The sequence below is a fragment of the Branchiostoma lanceolatum genome, chromosome 12 (genome assembly GCF_035083965.1).
Source record: "Branchiostoma lanceolatum isolate klBraLanc5 chromosome 12, klBraLanc5.hap2, whole genome shotgun sequence".
Lineage (NCBI taxonomy): Eukaryota > Metazoa > Chordata > Leptocardii > Amphioxiformes > Branchiostomatidae > Branchiostoma > Branchiostoma lanceolatum.
The window spans coordinates 16,761,331-16,777,424 of NC_089733.1; the positions used below are offsets into that span (position 1 = coordinate 16,761,331).

Consider the following 16,094-nt stretch of genomic DNA (forward strand, 5'->3'; position numbering starts at 1 on the left):
CACACATGCACCCTTGACGAGATCTTTACGCCTTTCTTCCCAGCTGTTTTATCGCACCGCGACAGGCGTGTGGCTTAAAGCGCATTAACGCCGCGGGATGTTTTTACGACGCCCGGCGGTGCAGTGCGAGACCAGATTCATAAAGCTGTCAGGCTGGATGACGCTGATGTTAAGTAATGATAAACCGGGTGTTTTCGTGTGCAGAAGACCCATCTGCTATACCGGGTTGCCCTGCTCTTCTCAACTTCTCTCCTCTGCTGTACCGGATTCAGGGCTCGAAATACACCTTTGCGCACCCAAAGTTGGTCAGGAGCTGTACCAGGGTTCAGGGTTTCGACATACTGGGTGCATGTGCACTTTTGTGCATCCAAAATTGGAGCTGTACACCAAATCTTGACTGCAGTTGCACCATTTTTGGGGGTAGAGATACTAATTGCCCACTCTAGTAGTATATGGAATATTCTTGAAATCTGAGTATCAATTCAAAGACAGTAATATAACCTATGTTGTACTTTGATGTATCAACTTTACTTGTTTAAAATTTTTAGTTACATGTACATGTAGCTATAGGATTTCAGATTGAAGTTCTTAAGAGAGGCTGTAGGGTCTGTAAATACGTTTTGCTGACATTCTACTTTATCTACTATTGTGCACCCAATTTTTTCCGCTGTAAAAGAAGACGTTAAACAGGATATTGTGAGTATGAACCTAAATTTCTAGGTTAGGTGCACCAGTGCACCTATTCCAAAAAATGTATTTCCAGCCCTGGGAATGCTCTGATCTTCTTTCCTTTATTATTGATAAGAGATTTAATATTCTGAATCAGTGCTCCAAGCTGCTAGGGTCAGGCTAGTTCTTCATGATTAAATGCGAGGATTAGAGACTGATGGATACAAAGGCATTGTGTCCTCAGACGAGGGATTGGTGCACCTACAGATAAAGTGCCTAAGACCTTTATGCCTATCAAGCCGTATCAACTGTTCTACTTGTTTCTTGGCAAATGCCAAAGAACATGTCATCAATGTAAACACATTTTTTTTTATAACTATAGTTTAGAAATATGAAATTTTGATCAATCCAAAGTTTTTACTATACATTTAGATAGATATGGGGATTAATAAATCAAATTTTGTATTATCCAACATACATTTCGTATAATTCCTTTGGTGTTCAAAAATTCATTTGACTTTTCTGATGGCTGAAGGACTTTGTTTAACTGTCGTCTTCATTCTCAAAATACTGAAAATCTGTTATAGTCGCATATGAAGTGCTTAACTGTTAGCTATTTCTCAAAAATGTTCACATCATTAAGTTTCCCTCCATAATTTATCTAATATTTTCCAATTATGGCCTCTTCTTCAGATGGCGGGTATTAGAAGGAAGAACCAGACATTTACAATTTCCAAATGTATACAGCTCCCCCTAGCACTTGAAGTTATTACTGCATTCCAATTTTGGGGCACCTGTCCTTGGTGCTGAACACCATCTACACACAGTCAACAACCTAAAAAACATCAAATCAACGAAGAGAGCCCCCTATTGTTCTCAGGCAAAACTGCAACCTTCACAGCTTCTACATCTGCTACATGTATTAAGCATCAAATGGCAGACCTGCAATTTACCTGTCAGGTGCTAAAGGGCTCTTTGTTATTATGACAATCTTCACATTTTCATTGATTTTTTCATGTATCCCCTAAATCTTGGGAAAGCTTCTGCATCTATATCAGCATTTCAACTAATTAGGGAGTGGCTACACACTGACCAACTTTTTCCATCTCTGCATTTTTGTTTTGCACACATAGAAAGAAAATAATGTATCTAACGTATGCGATAAGCCTATATATGCCTGTTATCAACGGCACCCAGCAATTTGCCGACAAAGTGCATCTGTGTTCCTAACAAATACAGCAGTTTCCTACTTGGTAAAGACTAACATAATTATGAGTGTGCTATTTCCTCTATTTCTAAATAGGACTTACCCAAAAGATTTATCAAACAATACAGAGCAAGTTTTGAGAGGTGAAAAGTTGACTTTAAAAAGATGAAAAGGATGCAAAATAAGCATATTTACATTCAACTCGTACAGTCACTTACTAGAGTATCACCATTTAATAATCAAGCGCTTACATTACAAAAAAATACACGCCATTTCCAAATTAAACTTCTCCCAAGCCTCTTAGCGAAATCGTCCTGTGTACTTAGGATGATGAAACTCTTATTGATCGAGGCCATATGACGTTCAGATTCAATTTTCTGCTTGGCCTAATGGCTAAACAGTAAGCTGAATAATTCATACTTCATGGTGATGCTAGCACTTCTACTGCTGTCATTTCTCATTATCGGGCCTTCAGATCTCTTGATCGTTCGTCCTTCCATCCCGAAACTGAATTTTGCTACTCGAAACCTAAAGAAATTTTTATCATTCCATCCTGCTTGATGGACAAAAATCAAAATTTCACAACATAAAATAGCTTTTTAGAATAATTATTGCTAAAAAGAATTAATAAATGCCAGCAAAAATGATATGGTTTACAGTTTGCTTCCTTCCAATAATTATGATAATCATTGATGCTTTTAGCTTAGCCTACATCACGCTTTTCCTAGCAACCCTTCCACTGGTCCACAGCAAGAGATTGTGTAATATCTATTGCAACAACAACAACAATATCTATTGCAACACTACACCAAAAGATGGTAACTTGAAAGCAACTGGATAAAATTTTGAAAGTGAGACATTTCAGACGGCATCCTCTACTTTTCGGTCAGTGACTTGTCTGACTGTTTCGTCGTCTGTTTCAAAAAAATTTATCCAGTTTCTTGAGTAACTGACTTTTGCCGAATCTTATTACCTGGATGTCTAAGAAACCTTCATCAATGTATTACAACAGTACTTTTAATTGTAGCTCTGTCTAGATAGATCACAGTAGATTTTCAGGTGGTCAACATTGCCACCAAATTCTTGCAAAATTAAGATGAAGCCATTTGAAGTTTGCACCTAACAATGCAGAAAATAGCATTTCAAGGCGTTCATAGTTTCAACGTTACCTGGAAGAGCATACCTCTCCATTCCTTTTGCCTCATGCCTTTATCTGATTTGGTGCTTGAAACAGAGCTTTGTCTTCCAAGCTAAATTGACTGGTAAAACTGCTTGCAGTCGCAGACCCTACATCATTTCACAAGAAAGCAATAAAATTTTGTAACTTTTGGAGTCACAAATTTGCAGCAACTTCTTTTACTTCTAGGCATTCCATCAAACGATTACTTTGTTTCAATTTCATACTTTCAGAGCGGTTCCACGTTGACTGCAAATTTTGTCATAGGTATCCATTATTTCTGTTCAAAGGGGAAAAAATCAATAGCTCATTTAATCTTAATCCCAGGCTTTGGGTTCAATAGACCAGTCATTTTGTGGCAGGCAGTGATCTGTGTGTGCCCCTGTACGAAACATTCGATCTGAACCCATGTGTTTAGCCCTAGCTGGGGTATAACTCATCTTTCAGTGTGGATACATATAACAGTCTTCTCATGGTAACGTCAGTACTGTAAATACATTTTTAAACAGTCATTTTGTGCCAGGTAATAGTGATCTGTGTGTGCCCCTGTACGAAACATTCGATCTGAACCCATGTGTTTAGCCCTAGCTGGGGTATAAATCATTATGTCAGGATAGATACATATAACAGTCTGCTCACAAGTGCTGCATACCTACATGTAAACACAGGACCTGAACTAGACTTGTAAAACGTTTAGGTTCAAGTCCAAAAAAACTAAATGAGATATTATCATAATTCATTTGGGAAAGTTTTAGATATTCTGATTTTCAAATATACATGCATATCCAAATCTAAATTGAGTAGTATTAGTATATAATTATTACCCTGGGATGAGTGTTAATTATACAAAACAGCCTCAGCTTCAAGCTATTCTAATGTCCGCACTCCCTCCCTTCTCACAATATGTTCAGGTCCAACACTCTACAAGTCTCTACCAGACTAACTACACCAGCTATAGGGAGAATATTTGCCAAGGAAGTTTGGCCACCATAGGGTTTCATTTGCAGCTGTCCAAGTGGGAATTGTTAACCTTACCGTGGACTGATTCTCCTTTCCAATTACTGGAAATACAGAAATGTTTGCGGTGGTTTTATGTTTGCAGTTTTCGCGGCAACCATTTCACCGCGAACTTAAAACCACTGCGAAAATTTTTGTCTAATACTACTTAACAGTATGTGACTATAGCACTGCCGTAAACTTAAAACCACCGCGAACACTCCATTTTCCCCTTAGCACGAAATAAAAACCACAGGAACTTAAATTAATTTACAGTATTCCTTTTTTTGCTGAATTTTACGATCCTTTACCCCCGTAGTAAGGCCTGCTGGAGTCTAACAGCTACTGAGAGTGGCCTTGAAACTGTGGTCTCCTGTGGCAATGGGTGTGATTATAGGAATCCACAACAGTCTGGAACATCCGCCGCGATCAATTGTTTGCTGGAGTATCTTCATATGACTGATGAACACTATTGTTTTCTGGATGGGGTTCAGAGAGGCGTAAGCTGAACAATCAATCACACGGCAGGGGAAACGACAGCTTTCCAAAGTTATTAATATTTCCCTCCCCAACCGACTTTCCTGTGTCTTCTGCCTGGTTTCTTCTTCTTGCTTCATTTTAAGGTCACATGCCGTGAAATTTGGTAGGAGGGTGGATGGAGAGTATGGTGACACCCCCAAACTGCTTTTCTAAAGGCTAATGTTGGATTTATATTTTGTTTTTGTTCTATAATCTGTAGACAAGGTTAATTCAAGGACAGTCTCTGTTATCGAATGTAGAGATGATAACTTCCATCAAAATGATCAGAGCAGCCTGACGGTAGTTTGTTAATAACAAGCTCTATCTGTATCATATAGACCAGGTCAACTTCAATTTCATACCATCCTTTGAACTCTCTCCAGTGTCTGTCCTTTGCTGCTTTGGACAGACTAAAATTTCAACCGTTTTGGTACAAAAATATGAGAAAAGGAAACTGAATGTTGTAAAAACAGGTGTAAAACACCCGAAATGAGCTGGATTTTCACATCTGCTTGGAGATTGGGATTTATATTACCTTTGGCACTCCATGCACAGCTCCTCTTAATCAAAGCGCTGGTACTCACAGTCCCAAAGGACAGATTGTGGGTTAGGTGGTATCTATACGGCTTTCTGAGAATTGTATTTCCACTGAAATGTCTTGTTCTTTATCTACAGATCTTGATAATGTGAAAACAAATTGTCTGTGTGCTATCAGTTGGTATCCTGTGTGCTATCAGTTAGTGTCCTTGGTTTTGCATCTTTTATGAATACAAATCATTCTGCATGGTTGGAAAGATGGAAATCTATTGAGGGCACCTTCTGTCTACAAATAACCTTTAGAATTTATTATCAGCTCTTGGAATTTGAAAAGATTCACTAGGATATGATTTTTTATTGGGTTTCTATTTAATTTCCTGGCTACTTGTTTCTTTGTTTGTGTTGCATACCCGGTAAACCGCCTCATGGCGTAACACACCAGGTCTGTACTGAAGAGTACAAGCTGCATATCCAGACAGATTTATATGATCCACTCACACCGGGAAGGACGCCTACTCTTTTTAAGTGTGGTGGGTTCTTTACTTGCTCGAGGTGTGGCTCTCCTCAAACATGGGACCTCCATTTAACGTCCTATCCGAGGGATGTCCCTAATGAACCTAGGTACTCATTTTCACCTGAGTGAACTGTGAAGTGTGGAAAGTCGTGGAAAGTGCCTTTCCCAAGGGAACAACGCTAAAGGGACCGCTGGGTACTGGGCCAAACACCCTGCCACGTACTGTGCTACCGTGACGCCTCTAGTCAAATGTAAAAAGAGGGTAGGTTTCAATTCTTCCAGTCGCATGCAATGAGAAAATGTTTCATTCTCATTTCAGCCGGTCTTTAATGCTAGTATCTACCAATTTGAGGAAATTTCAAGAGACCAAAGAAAAGTGGTCACCTTGGGCAGGTAAATACTGGGGAGATTGTTCCCTTACCAGGTTTCACTGTTTCGTTTTCAATACTAGGTGCCAACAGAGGAATTGATTTGATCAGAAGTCACTGTAATGAAAAATGACAAGAGCAAAATACACAGGTCACTTATCCAATAAACTGGTTGATAAATTTATAGACAGGCAAATATAATTATTAAGTGTTTTGCACACAAAAGTGATTGTATACATATATAATTGTGCCATAGGCTACCATACTATACTGCCAGTCAGGGATGTCCATATGGTAGCAGCCTCACAGTTGAGCTCTAACTTACATCTAAATAAATTGATAACTGGGAGCCCCCCCCCCTTAATCCTGGGTCAGGACGGTTGAGACTGCACCCGTATTTCTGAAGGGACGTAAGTGAAAAGGGAAGGGCTAGCATCCTCTCCATATAAAAATATACCCTGCTACTAAAATAGGAAGGAAACTTGCTGCCCCATATGCCACTTGGCACTACAAAAGTACAAGGCCTGAACGAACCAACCAATTAACCAACCAACAAACAAACAAACAAACAAACTACTGTGGGTTAGTGAGTCTAGTGCAGACTAGGACATGGAAATACTGTTCAAAGTTGGAAAAACAGTTCAAAATGTTCAGAAACCAGTTCAAATGTTTGAAAGACAGTTCAACAGTTCAGTGTTCATTTTGGAGGGGAGGGGGTGTTCGGCTGTGTATTGGCTGTATCAAGGACATACCTATATAATGTCCTTGGCTGTATAAACTGCCACTTAAAATATTCGGAGCAGCTTTGGTGACCAAGTCAACAGGAGATGAGGTTTCACAACCTGAGTGGTGGTCAAATTATCTCCTGATTTATCACAGTCCCATCAGTATCAGGTTACTTCCACTAGAGAGCTTGAGAAAAACACAGCCTTGAATCTTTAAACCCTTTATGTCCATTTGTGCAGAGATTGTGATCTGGCGGAATCACCAATTCTACCAATGGGAGGGAGTCTCTGTTGACAGAATGTGTTAGGGCGGTCTCCCACTTATAAATTCTAAATTTCAAATCATTCCATTGATCTAAAGTGACATAAAATGAATTCGTAGTTGAAATATTCTACTCTACTCTACAAAGTGTCTCTTTAGATTTACAGGCTGCCATCTCTACTAGCAGAATCACTTATTCTGCCAGATTGCTATCTGTCTACGCTGACAAAAACATGTGCATGACTGCAATGAAAAAAAAAATAGATTACCTTATATCAAACATTAACTTCTGGTACCGGATAAACCAAATTTTGTAATATCTGACTTACAGAATCATTATTGTTTGCACCTCACTTAATACAGATACCTATCTCAATATCTTTATTAGTTACGCAAATATCTAGCAGGAATCAATTTCCATACTTTCTTATTTCTGGAAGCCTCCCCCCGTGAAAACTGATTGCCTCGCAAGTGGTTTGATAGCCATTTGCTGCTCGGAATTGCCCGCAATCTGAACTCCTAATTTGCCTTTCAATTCAAGCCGCAAATTCCCCCTCGACGGTTGCAAGACATACAGTCGAATCATGCTGCAAATGTGCAGCTACATGTGAGCAAACTGCAGCAACTCCACGGAGATAATCATCTGTTGTTCCAAAATTAGCCCATTCCCCTGGGTACAAGAGGGCTAACCTTGAGACCAAGAGCACTTTTGACTTCCAAGTGCTGCCGGTGCCTGCCAATGATGGCCGTAAAATTACCTTCTTCAGCGCTGGCATGGTTTCAAAACCCTCACGCTAGGCTGAGTACTTCTTCTATAGAGATGGGCTTGCGTTAGCTCCAGGGCTGTCTCCAGCTTTGAATTTTTTCCCTCCCACTCATTCTTAACGGGAGCCCATGTTGTTGGTTGTAATTGTTAAATCTGTCCTTTTAAGCTCACAGAAATACATTTTCATCAGTTTTTTATCATGAAGTTCAGATTTTTGCACATATGTGGTGAAATTGTGCAAGCTTTAGGGCTGTATCAAGCTTTGAATTTTTTTCCCTCCCACTCATTCTTAACGGGAGCCCATGTTGTTGGTTTCCAATGTTAAATATGTCATTGTAAGCTTATAAAAATACATTTTCATCAGTTTCATACCATGAAGTTAAGATTTTTTGCGCAGACATAGTGAAATTGTGCTAGCTCCAGGGCTGTCTCCAGCTTTGAATTTTTTCCCCACCCACTCATTCTTTGCTAGGAGCCCATGTTGTTGGTTTTCATTGTTAAATCTGTCATTGTAAGCTTACAGAAATACAGTTTCATCAGTTTCATGTCATGAAATTTAGATGTTTGGGACAGACGGGGTGAATTTTTGTATATAATTTTAAACAAGCAAATTTCTGTCCAGGGACGGGTCCTGGAGACAGGACTGGTTTAATGGCTCTGAAATCCTCTATGATCTATGGAAACTTTACCGACGTATTTAGAACAGCAGAAGCCAATTTTATGCATGGACATGCAGCACTAAATAAAGCTATCAAGGCATCAAATTGTTGTCTCTTTTCTAGGTTACAACAGCTAGCTACTATACATGTAGGCAACAGGGTACACTCTTGACTACAGATCTAATTTTCATCAGCGATGAATTTTTTGTCAACTGCAAAACTGCTTGATGTCTACAGTCCTCTATAACTCTGAAGATTCCTCTGCCTTCTTACTGTGAATATGGATATGTTTGTTGTAGTTTAATTAATTTTCCTGGTGAGATCTCCACTGTAAATTCATGACACTGCAAATATCTATTTTCAACCCATTACTACAGTTACAGTACTACAAAATTGTTTCACCCACCTATCTTAAGAACTGTGAGAACTTCCTTTCCCATTCACTGCAAAATTAGGTCACTAGAGAGCTCTCAAACCCACTGTTTTTAAAGTGGCAGATTTATGTAACCTGGCGGATTAATGTTATAAATAAATAATGTTCAATTGTTTTTCAGATTCCCGATCCAGCAACAATTTCCCCGGAACGCTTTACCCCAACTTAGGGGTGTTGCTCAGTACCTGAACAAGAACAAGAACAAGACAACAAGGCGTTCTACGTGTATCAAGAAGCAGACACACATTACTGTGCAATATACAGAGCAAGAACGTTTAGTTCAAATCAATACTGTAGCCTTGAGGCAACCAGGTCATTAGCAAACCTGTCAAGCAAATAAAAGCACCAGTTTTACTACACTGTAGCAATAACACAGTGCTCAGACTACAACAGTTTTACTACATTTGTGGGAAGTAAGAGATTGCTGATAAAGATTCTTACCAACTGAATTGTTTTCCTTTCCTTCTTACATGTATGTGTCCTTATTGGTGCAATGGCCTAGGGGGTAGAGTATTCCCCCAGCATTCAGAAAGTCTGGGTTTAAACTTTAAAACCCCGGCTTGGTTATACAATATCATAAAAGACTTGAGTTGTAAAATGGTAGATAAGTTGCTTTCTCCATTTCAATAGCACTGATGACAGCACTTACGAGAAAGAGTATGGAAGTTGGGCACAACCACAACCAATGGATTAGCTCCTTACTGTAGTGGCCTGTGTTGCCCTAGGGCTATAGAAATGGAAATGGCATGATGAGCACTGCCCCTATACATCAAAAGGAGCGGGACGGATTTTACTTATACTTATGTTTTCCTACTTCTTATTGAACTCATCTGTATTTCATTTATTGTCAAATGCAACAATACATTACACCGACTCTCAAGGCAGTGGAGCTGATATTGGAGAGTCGACATGTCTGGACAGACAGATACATAAGCAATGGAAAATTGACACCACACTAGTTTAGATACAGTGCTACAATCTGTATGTCAATAGGTCAGCCGGTATACCTACTAGTACATACATTTCATATAACACACCATGCATTTTATACTACTAGTATCATATTTGTATGTATACACTGTTTACTGTGTACTATAATGTAGCATTTATATATTCCTTTATCTAATGAAGACACCCCTACTTTTTTGATAATGAAGAGTTCTATTCTACAGCTACAACCTACATTATAGTACATACAAGTTCAAGAGAAAATTAGCAATAAAGATCTTGATTTTGAGCTGAAAACAGTACTACAAAAACTTGCAGTCATGTCTGTCTTCCTTCTTGTATATTAATATTACAACTTTTTTTATAGAAAAAAACAATGGCCCGTTGTATATTATTCTGTGCCACCCAAGGTACCCGCCAGTGAGCCCAACCCACTGGAGTAAGATTTTGGTCTCGAGAAGATTCTTAATTTAGTGCCAAAATCTTACATAGTGTACCTTTAATTCTCCCTGGACTACTTCTACTACATTACCTTTACCTGTTTAACCTCATTTCCATTGACACAGTCAGTAACAGAATACAGATGGCTCTACATGTACAATTCCCCAAGCAAATTGAAATCCTATATCATTTGCGATGAAACAGTATCGGCATTTGTCAATTCAATGTGACAATAGCGTGGCAACAATACCAAAATATTTCTAGCAGACACACTAATAAAACGAAAGGCTCTCCAGGGATCCCATCTTAGATTTGTTTACAAGAAAAAGAAGTATCTACTAACGTTACAATCTTACATACAATCAAATTCACATGTAATGTTTTGTCTCAACAGTGCCCTAGAGATAAGCTTTATTCACAGACGATGAAGAAGTGGGTAGAAGCATTAGGGACAATTTCAATCCAATTTGGAGAGAACTGAATCCGATCTTATCTAAGCACAAGTCCTGATGAAACGTTAGCGCGGTAATTGGAGAGCGAATGTTGACTACATGCAAACTCCGAACATCAAAGACAACACTGATTGAGCTAGCGATGCACAGTTTCAAACAATGTCCCGCTTGCCTGATGAAAAATTACGACTGTTTAGACTGTAGGATCTAAGTCTTTTGTGGAACAAATCTGATCGATAACGTACGCCGTACGGGGAAAATAATTTCATATTTGGAAACGCAGGCAGACGGAAAATAAACCTCGAACGAGGCTACGTGGGTCACTTAAATCCCGCTATCTCTCCACCCCTTCATTGCACGGCGGCAAAACTTCGCACACTTATTGGGACTATCATTGGGAACAACTCGAGAAAAGAAGGAGTTGTGAAAGCGAAGGACAAGCCAACAAACGTACCTCGAAGTCGCGAGACTCGTTGTAGCGGGCAAACTTGTCCGCCATGTTGACAGGTCCAAGTCTCGTGGCAGTTCGCGCGAGACGGGACGAGACCTCGGGACTCACCACTTGGACATTCCACCTGTTCCACCTGTTAACGTTACATGTTGAACTTAACCTCAAATCTCTCCCAATTTTCACAATGCTGCTGGTTACAAAGCATAGGAGGATTGCAGAAATTTCATTTTAGAGTAGAGTAATAGAGTAGAGTAGAGTAGAGTAGAGTAGAGTAGAGTAGAGTAGAGTAGAGTAGAGTAGAGTAGAGTAGAGTAGAGTAGAGTAGAGTAGAGTAGAGTAGAGTAGAGCAGAGCAGAGCAGAGCAGAGCAGAGTAGAGTAGAGTAGAGTAGAGTAACGTTAGAGTAGAAAAAGTAGAGTAATTAGTAGAGTAGAGAAGAGTAGAGTAAAAACAGTACAGTACAGTAGAGTTGAGTATGTAATAGTAGAGCAGAGCAGAGTAAAAAAGTTAAAACTATCTAAATTAATGTGAAACTGACAATGCATGTGATAAACTCTGAAGTTAAGATATATGAAAAACATATGCAATCATAACACTCAATGTTGGCTGTGGTCTGTTTCGGGTACTCTCCAAGCAGATGAGTAGGACCGGCTGGTTTTCGTCGTATTTTTAGGCGTTTTTGCCGGGCTTTTGACTTTATTTTTTTATCTCACCAACCCACACGGGTCAGTGAGATTTTTAAACATGACGAAGAAGAAAGCCTGACAAAAATGTCTAAAAACACGTCAAAAAACAGCCGGACCCACTCCTCTGCTTGGAGCTCAGTAAGTTTTGGGAAAGCAGCAAATAACCTGGGTGAAAATGTCAGTTCTTTCAGCCGAAAGTAAAAGCCGGCATCGCATTTGATGTCAACTGATACGCTGCCAGCTTTTACATTTAATACATGTCCATGGATATCCATCAGTCCCTGTCCCAAAATAACCCAAGGTAGGATCAATACCATGTGCAAATGATATTTAGAGACTTAGCTATTGTATGTGATCCACAAAAATCAATATTCCAAGAGTCGATCTGTCACAAGAGTTTTAGTGGTTCTGGGCAGCAATTTTTGAACTCAAAGCTTTTATTCAAAATTGAAACGATCATCATTTATCTACGGAAAAATCCAAAGTGAATATAAATGTTGATGATTTGCAAAAAAATCAAACAGGAAGTCCTGCTGCAGTACCTTAGAAATCCATTAGGGCCCATGATTTAATCATTTCTTCATTTTGACAACATACAGCAACATACGAAGTACATGATAAAGATCAATCCACCGTCCAACTTCTCATGATATTGACAATCAATTGCACACACACACTGGCCCAAAACTACATGTAATATTATAACTTTCTTCTTCAAAGGGCAAACTACAAACCAGTTGATGAGCTGATCATGAGATAGGCAAGGCAATTACTCCATTTTTGGGAGGACTCAATTATCATAGCAGCGCAAGGTCATATCTTTCTCAAGGACTGGATAACCCATTGGCACATGCAGTTCATAGCAATACTGCAAGGTGTCACTTTTGCCAAGTTGATCACACACTGTAGTGTTTGACAAGATGTTTGAAAAGTTTTTCTTTATTCAGAGTCATGCTCTGCAGCATAAGTCATTGTGAAATTGATAATATTCATAAGTCTCTTGTAAAGGAAACTCACAGCATTTATTGCTAATATTTACTGATGATGCGATATTTACTGATGTGAAACACAAGAGGCGAGTCTCCTGGCTCCCGTGGATCGAACCCAGGCCCGCCAGCGCACACTCCGCACGCAGTAACCGCTAGGCTGAAAGGTCCGGACCCGTTAGACTGGTCAGTTGGTGGCACTTGAACCCCACTGTTACACTGCTATTACTTGCCTCTTGTGTTTCAGATGATGCGGTATCGATTACGAAAAGCTTAGATTGTATTCCATAACAGTTCTTAGAATAGTCACTTGTTCCACTTGTTGCTATTGTTAATTTGCATTGTCTGTATCATTTTGTTTCAACTAGTCCTCAGGCAAGAACTTGCAAAATAAAACTCTATCACACAGAAAATAGTAGAAAGTTGATGAGTTTGGTTGGCAAGGGAAGCGCTGGAATCTGTTGGAGTCTGTGTAGTCCAAGAAATCGTCTGAATCCAATTCGGTACTGTGACTGCAGGAGAAGTGGACATGCTGTATGAAAACACAAACAATACAGAACAAATTATAAGCAACCTTTGATATAGGAAGTCTAATAGATGAACATAAATGTCTTTTATCAGATACAATTGCTTTAGATCTTATCTGTTGCATTGTAACTTCTTTGCCGCAAACTTAAAACCACAGTGCAAATGATAATTTGCCAAACCCTTGTTTTAACCGCAAACTAATAATCACCAAATACACTCCATTTTTTCCCTACTGCGAAATTTAATCCCCGAAAAGTTAAAGCCATTTACAGTATATCACTAGTGCTGGTCAGTTGAGTAAGCTCACTGAAAAAGTCATGAAGGATTACCTAGACTCAGTTGGATAAATTTGGCACTTTCATTCCCCGAGTCCTGGTCCGCTGTCCTTCCAATGGAGTTTCTTTGAAATCTATTGATTCCAAACTCTATGAGTAGTTGGGCGAACTCAACAGGTAGGTCATGTTTTACTACAGCTTGTAGCAGCGACTCGTCCTTTGCCAAGTTTGTCAGATTCAGCTTCTTTCTGATGTGAAAATCTGGATCAGCGCCAGAGCAGAGCAGTAACTTAAAGCATTCGTAGTGTTTATAAATCAAGCAGATGTACAGTACAGTACTGCAGAGAGCACCCTCCTCCATGGTCGGTTTGGAGAAGTTGAGTTCTGCTCCGTAGCGGATCAGGACTTTCATACACAGGAGGCAGCCATCTTGAGCTGCTCTGAAGAGAGGCGTGGCGAGGTTGTTTGGGTCGCCGTTAGGGACGGCGCCGGCCTTTAACAGAACCTCGGCACAGTCTGGGTGTTTCCTCCGCACTGCCGCATACAGGGGAGTCTGTGACTGAGAAAAAACAGTAAGTTCTCTGTAAGTCATTTCTGCAAATATTGTATTTAACAGTACATGTACATCTAAGAAGAAGAAACACTGAAAGCAGACATGGCATACTGAAAATGTTGAAAGTTTTGTAGTGGTTTTGGTAGTGTTCATAGTGCGTAGATCTCCACTACAAACTTAAAACCGCAGCTAAAGTGCTTGTTCTGTGTTTAGTCTGCCTACGTCATTGTTTCACCCGTGAACTTAAAACCGCCACGAACACTCCATTTTCTCCCATCTGCAAAAATAGATCCTCGCAAGCTTAAAGGCTGGCATTTGCAGTATCTATATGATTTTTCTCTATCAATTTTTCTTTTCCTTTTGCTGAGACCATACCTTAATGTCTGCCACCTCCAGCCCTGCGCCGTGTGAGACCAGATACTGCACACAGTCCACATGGCCTTTAGCTGCTGCTAACCTCAGTGGTGTACAGCCGAGATGATTCTTACTGTCAATCTGCCTAGGAACACAGTATTATGTACCATAGGTTATACATGTATAAAGTTTAGCAACAACATACCTCTGCAAATTGACTTGATTGAATTCGTCTTGTCTAACCAGAATCAATCCTTTAATGCCACAGTCTGAAACTTATCTATATCCAAGTTTCAGTTACTTATACTTTTGGCAAAGCCCTGCCCACCAACCTTCCCCTGTCCTTAGTGCTGAAGGACCTTCCCTCTGTTTTGTCCTTAGTGCTGAAGAACCTTCCCTGACCTTAGTGCTGATTGCTGAAAGACCTTCCCTGTGCCCTGTCCTTAGTGCTGAGGGTGCTGAAGGACCTTCCCTGTTCCCTGTCTTTAGTGCTGATTGCTGAAAGACCTTCCCTGTCCTTAGTACTGATTGCTGAAAGACCTTCCCTGTCCCCTGTCCTTGGTGCTGAAGGACCTTCCCTGCTCTTAGTACTGAAAGACCTTCCCTATCTTTAGAGCTGAAGGAATTTCCCTGTCCCCTGTCCTTAGTGCTGAAGGACCTTTCCTATCTTTCGTGTTGAAAGACCTTCCCTGTCCCCTATCCTTAGTGCTGAAGAACCTTCCCTGTCCTATGTGCTGAAGAACCTTCCCAGTTCCCTGTCCTTAGTGCTGATTGCTGAAAGACCTTCCCTGTCCCCTGTCCTTGGTGCTGAAGGACCTTCCCTGTCCTTAGTGCAGAAGGACCTTCCCTGTCCCCTGTCCTTAGTGCTGAAAAACCTTCCCTATGCCTGTCCTTAGTGCTAAAGGACCTTCTCTGTCCTTAGTGCTGAAGAACCTTCCATGCCTCCTGTCCTTAGTGATGAAAAACCTTCCCTGTCCCCTCTCCTTAGTGCTGAAGGACCTTCCCTGTCCTTAGTGCTGAAGGACCTTCCCTATCTTTAGTGCTGAAGAACCTTCCAACCCCTGTCCTTAGTACTGAAGTACCTTCCCTGTCCCCTGTCCTTATTGCGGAAGGACCTTCCCTGCCCCCTGTCCTTAATGCAGAAGGACCTTCCCTGTGCTTAGTGCTGAAGAACCTACCCTGTCCTTAGTGCTGAAGAACACCCCCTGTCCCCTGTCCGTAATGTTAAAGAACATTCCCAGTCTCATGTTATTAGTGCTGAATATCAATTAAAAAAAGAACTTGTATGTACACACCGAAACAAAATACTATAAACATGTGAAACACAGAGCTATGGAGGCTAGGATTATCCCTTACCCTTTCATATCACCTTCTGCCAGCTGTCTCAAGCCATCCAGATCTCCGGTCTCTGCTGCCGTGTGCAGCTGGTTGTCCTCCCCTTCCTTCAGCGGTACCAGCTGCCTCAACACTGCCGACAGTCTCTGCTTCTGAACTGCTTCCATCTTGCAGACGAATGAGACAACACAGACTTGTATTGGTATTAGCTAAGGACAGATTGATAGTCATTACCTGTGAAATATAAATGAATG

At 40.4% G+C, this 16,094-nt stretch overlaps 2 protein-coding genes across 2 annotated transcripts in view; both read right to left on the reverse strand.

The window, feature by feature from the left end:
* The window catches only part of LOC136445847 (G patch domain-containing protein 8-like), a 196,899-nt gene extending 185,670 nt beyond the window's left edge, over positions 1 to 11,229 (reverse strand). The window contains exon 1 of the mRNA XM_066444017.1: positions 11,128 to 11,229. Within this exon, the coding sequence (XP_066300114.1) occupies positions 11,128 to 11,172 (45 nt within the window). The 5' untranslated portion in view covers positions 11,173 to 11,229. The remainder of the gene's footprint in view (positions 1 to 11,127) is intronic.
* A 1,541-nt stretch (positions 11,230 to 12,770) lies between these two features.
* LOC136445848 (ankyrin repeat and SOCS box protein 1-like) lies at positions 12,771 to 14,662 on the reverse strand. The gene is made up of 3 exons (XM_066444019.1): positions 14,527 to 14,662; positions 13,653 to 14,157; positions 12,771 to 13,327 (listed from the first exon to the last, which is right to left on the reverse strand). The coding sequence occupies exons 2-3, from the start codon at positions 14,008 to 14,010 to the stop codon at positions 13,197 to 13,199; spliced, it is 489 nt and encodes a 162-aa protein (XP_066300116.1). The 5' UTR covers positions 14,011 to 14,157; positions 14,527 to 14,662; the 3' UTR covers positions 12,771 to 13,196.
* Between the last annotated feature and the right edge of the window lie 1,432 nt (positions 14,663 to 16,094).

What these genes read in the sequence shown, in the direction of transcription:
- LOC136445848 (XM_066444019.1), bottom strand. Translation starts at nt 14,010, where the DNA reads ATGAAAGTCCTGATCCGCTACGGAGCAGAACTCAACTTCTCCAAACCG. An exon ending in ATTTATCCAACTGAGTCTAG is followed by an intron (nt 13,328 to 13,652) that starts GTAATCCTTCAT and finishes GTTTTCATACAG; the next exon opens with CATGTCCACTTCTCCTGCAG.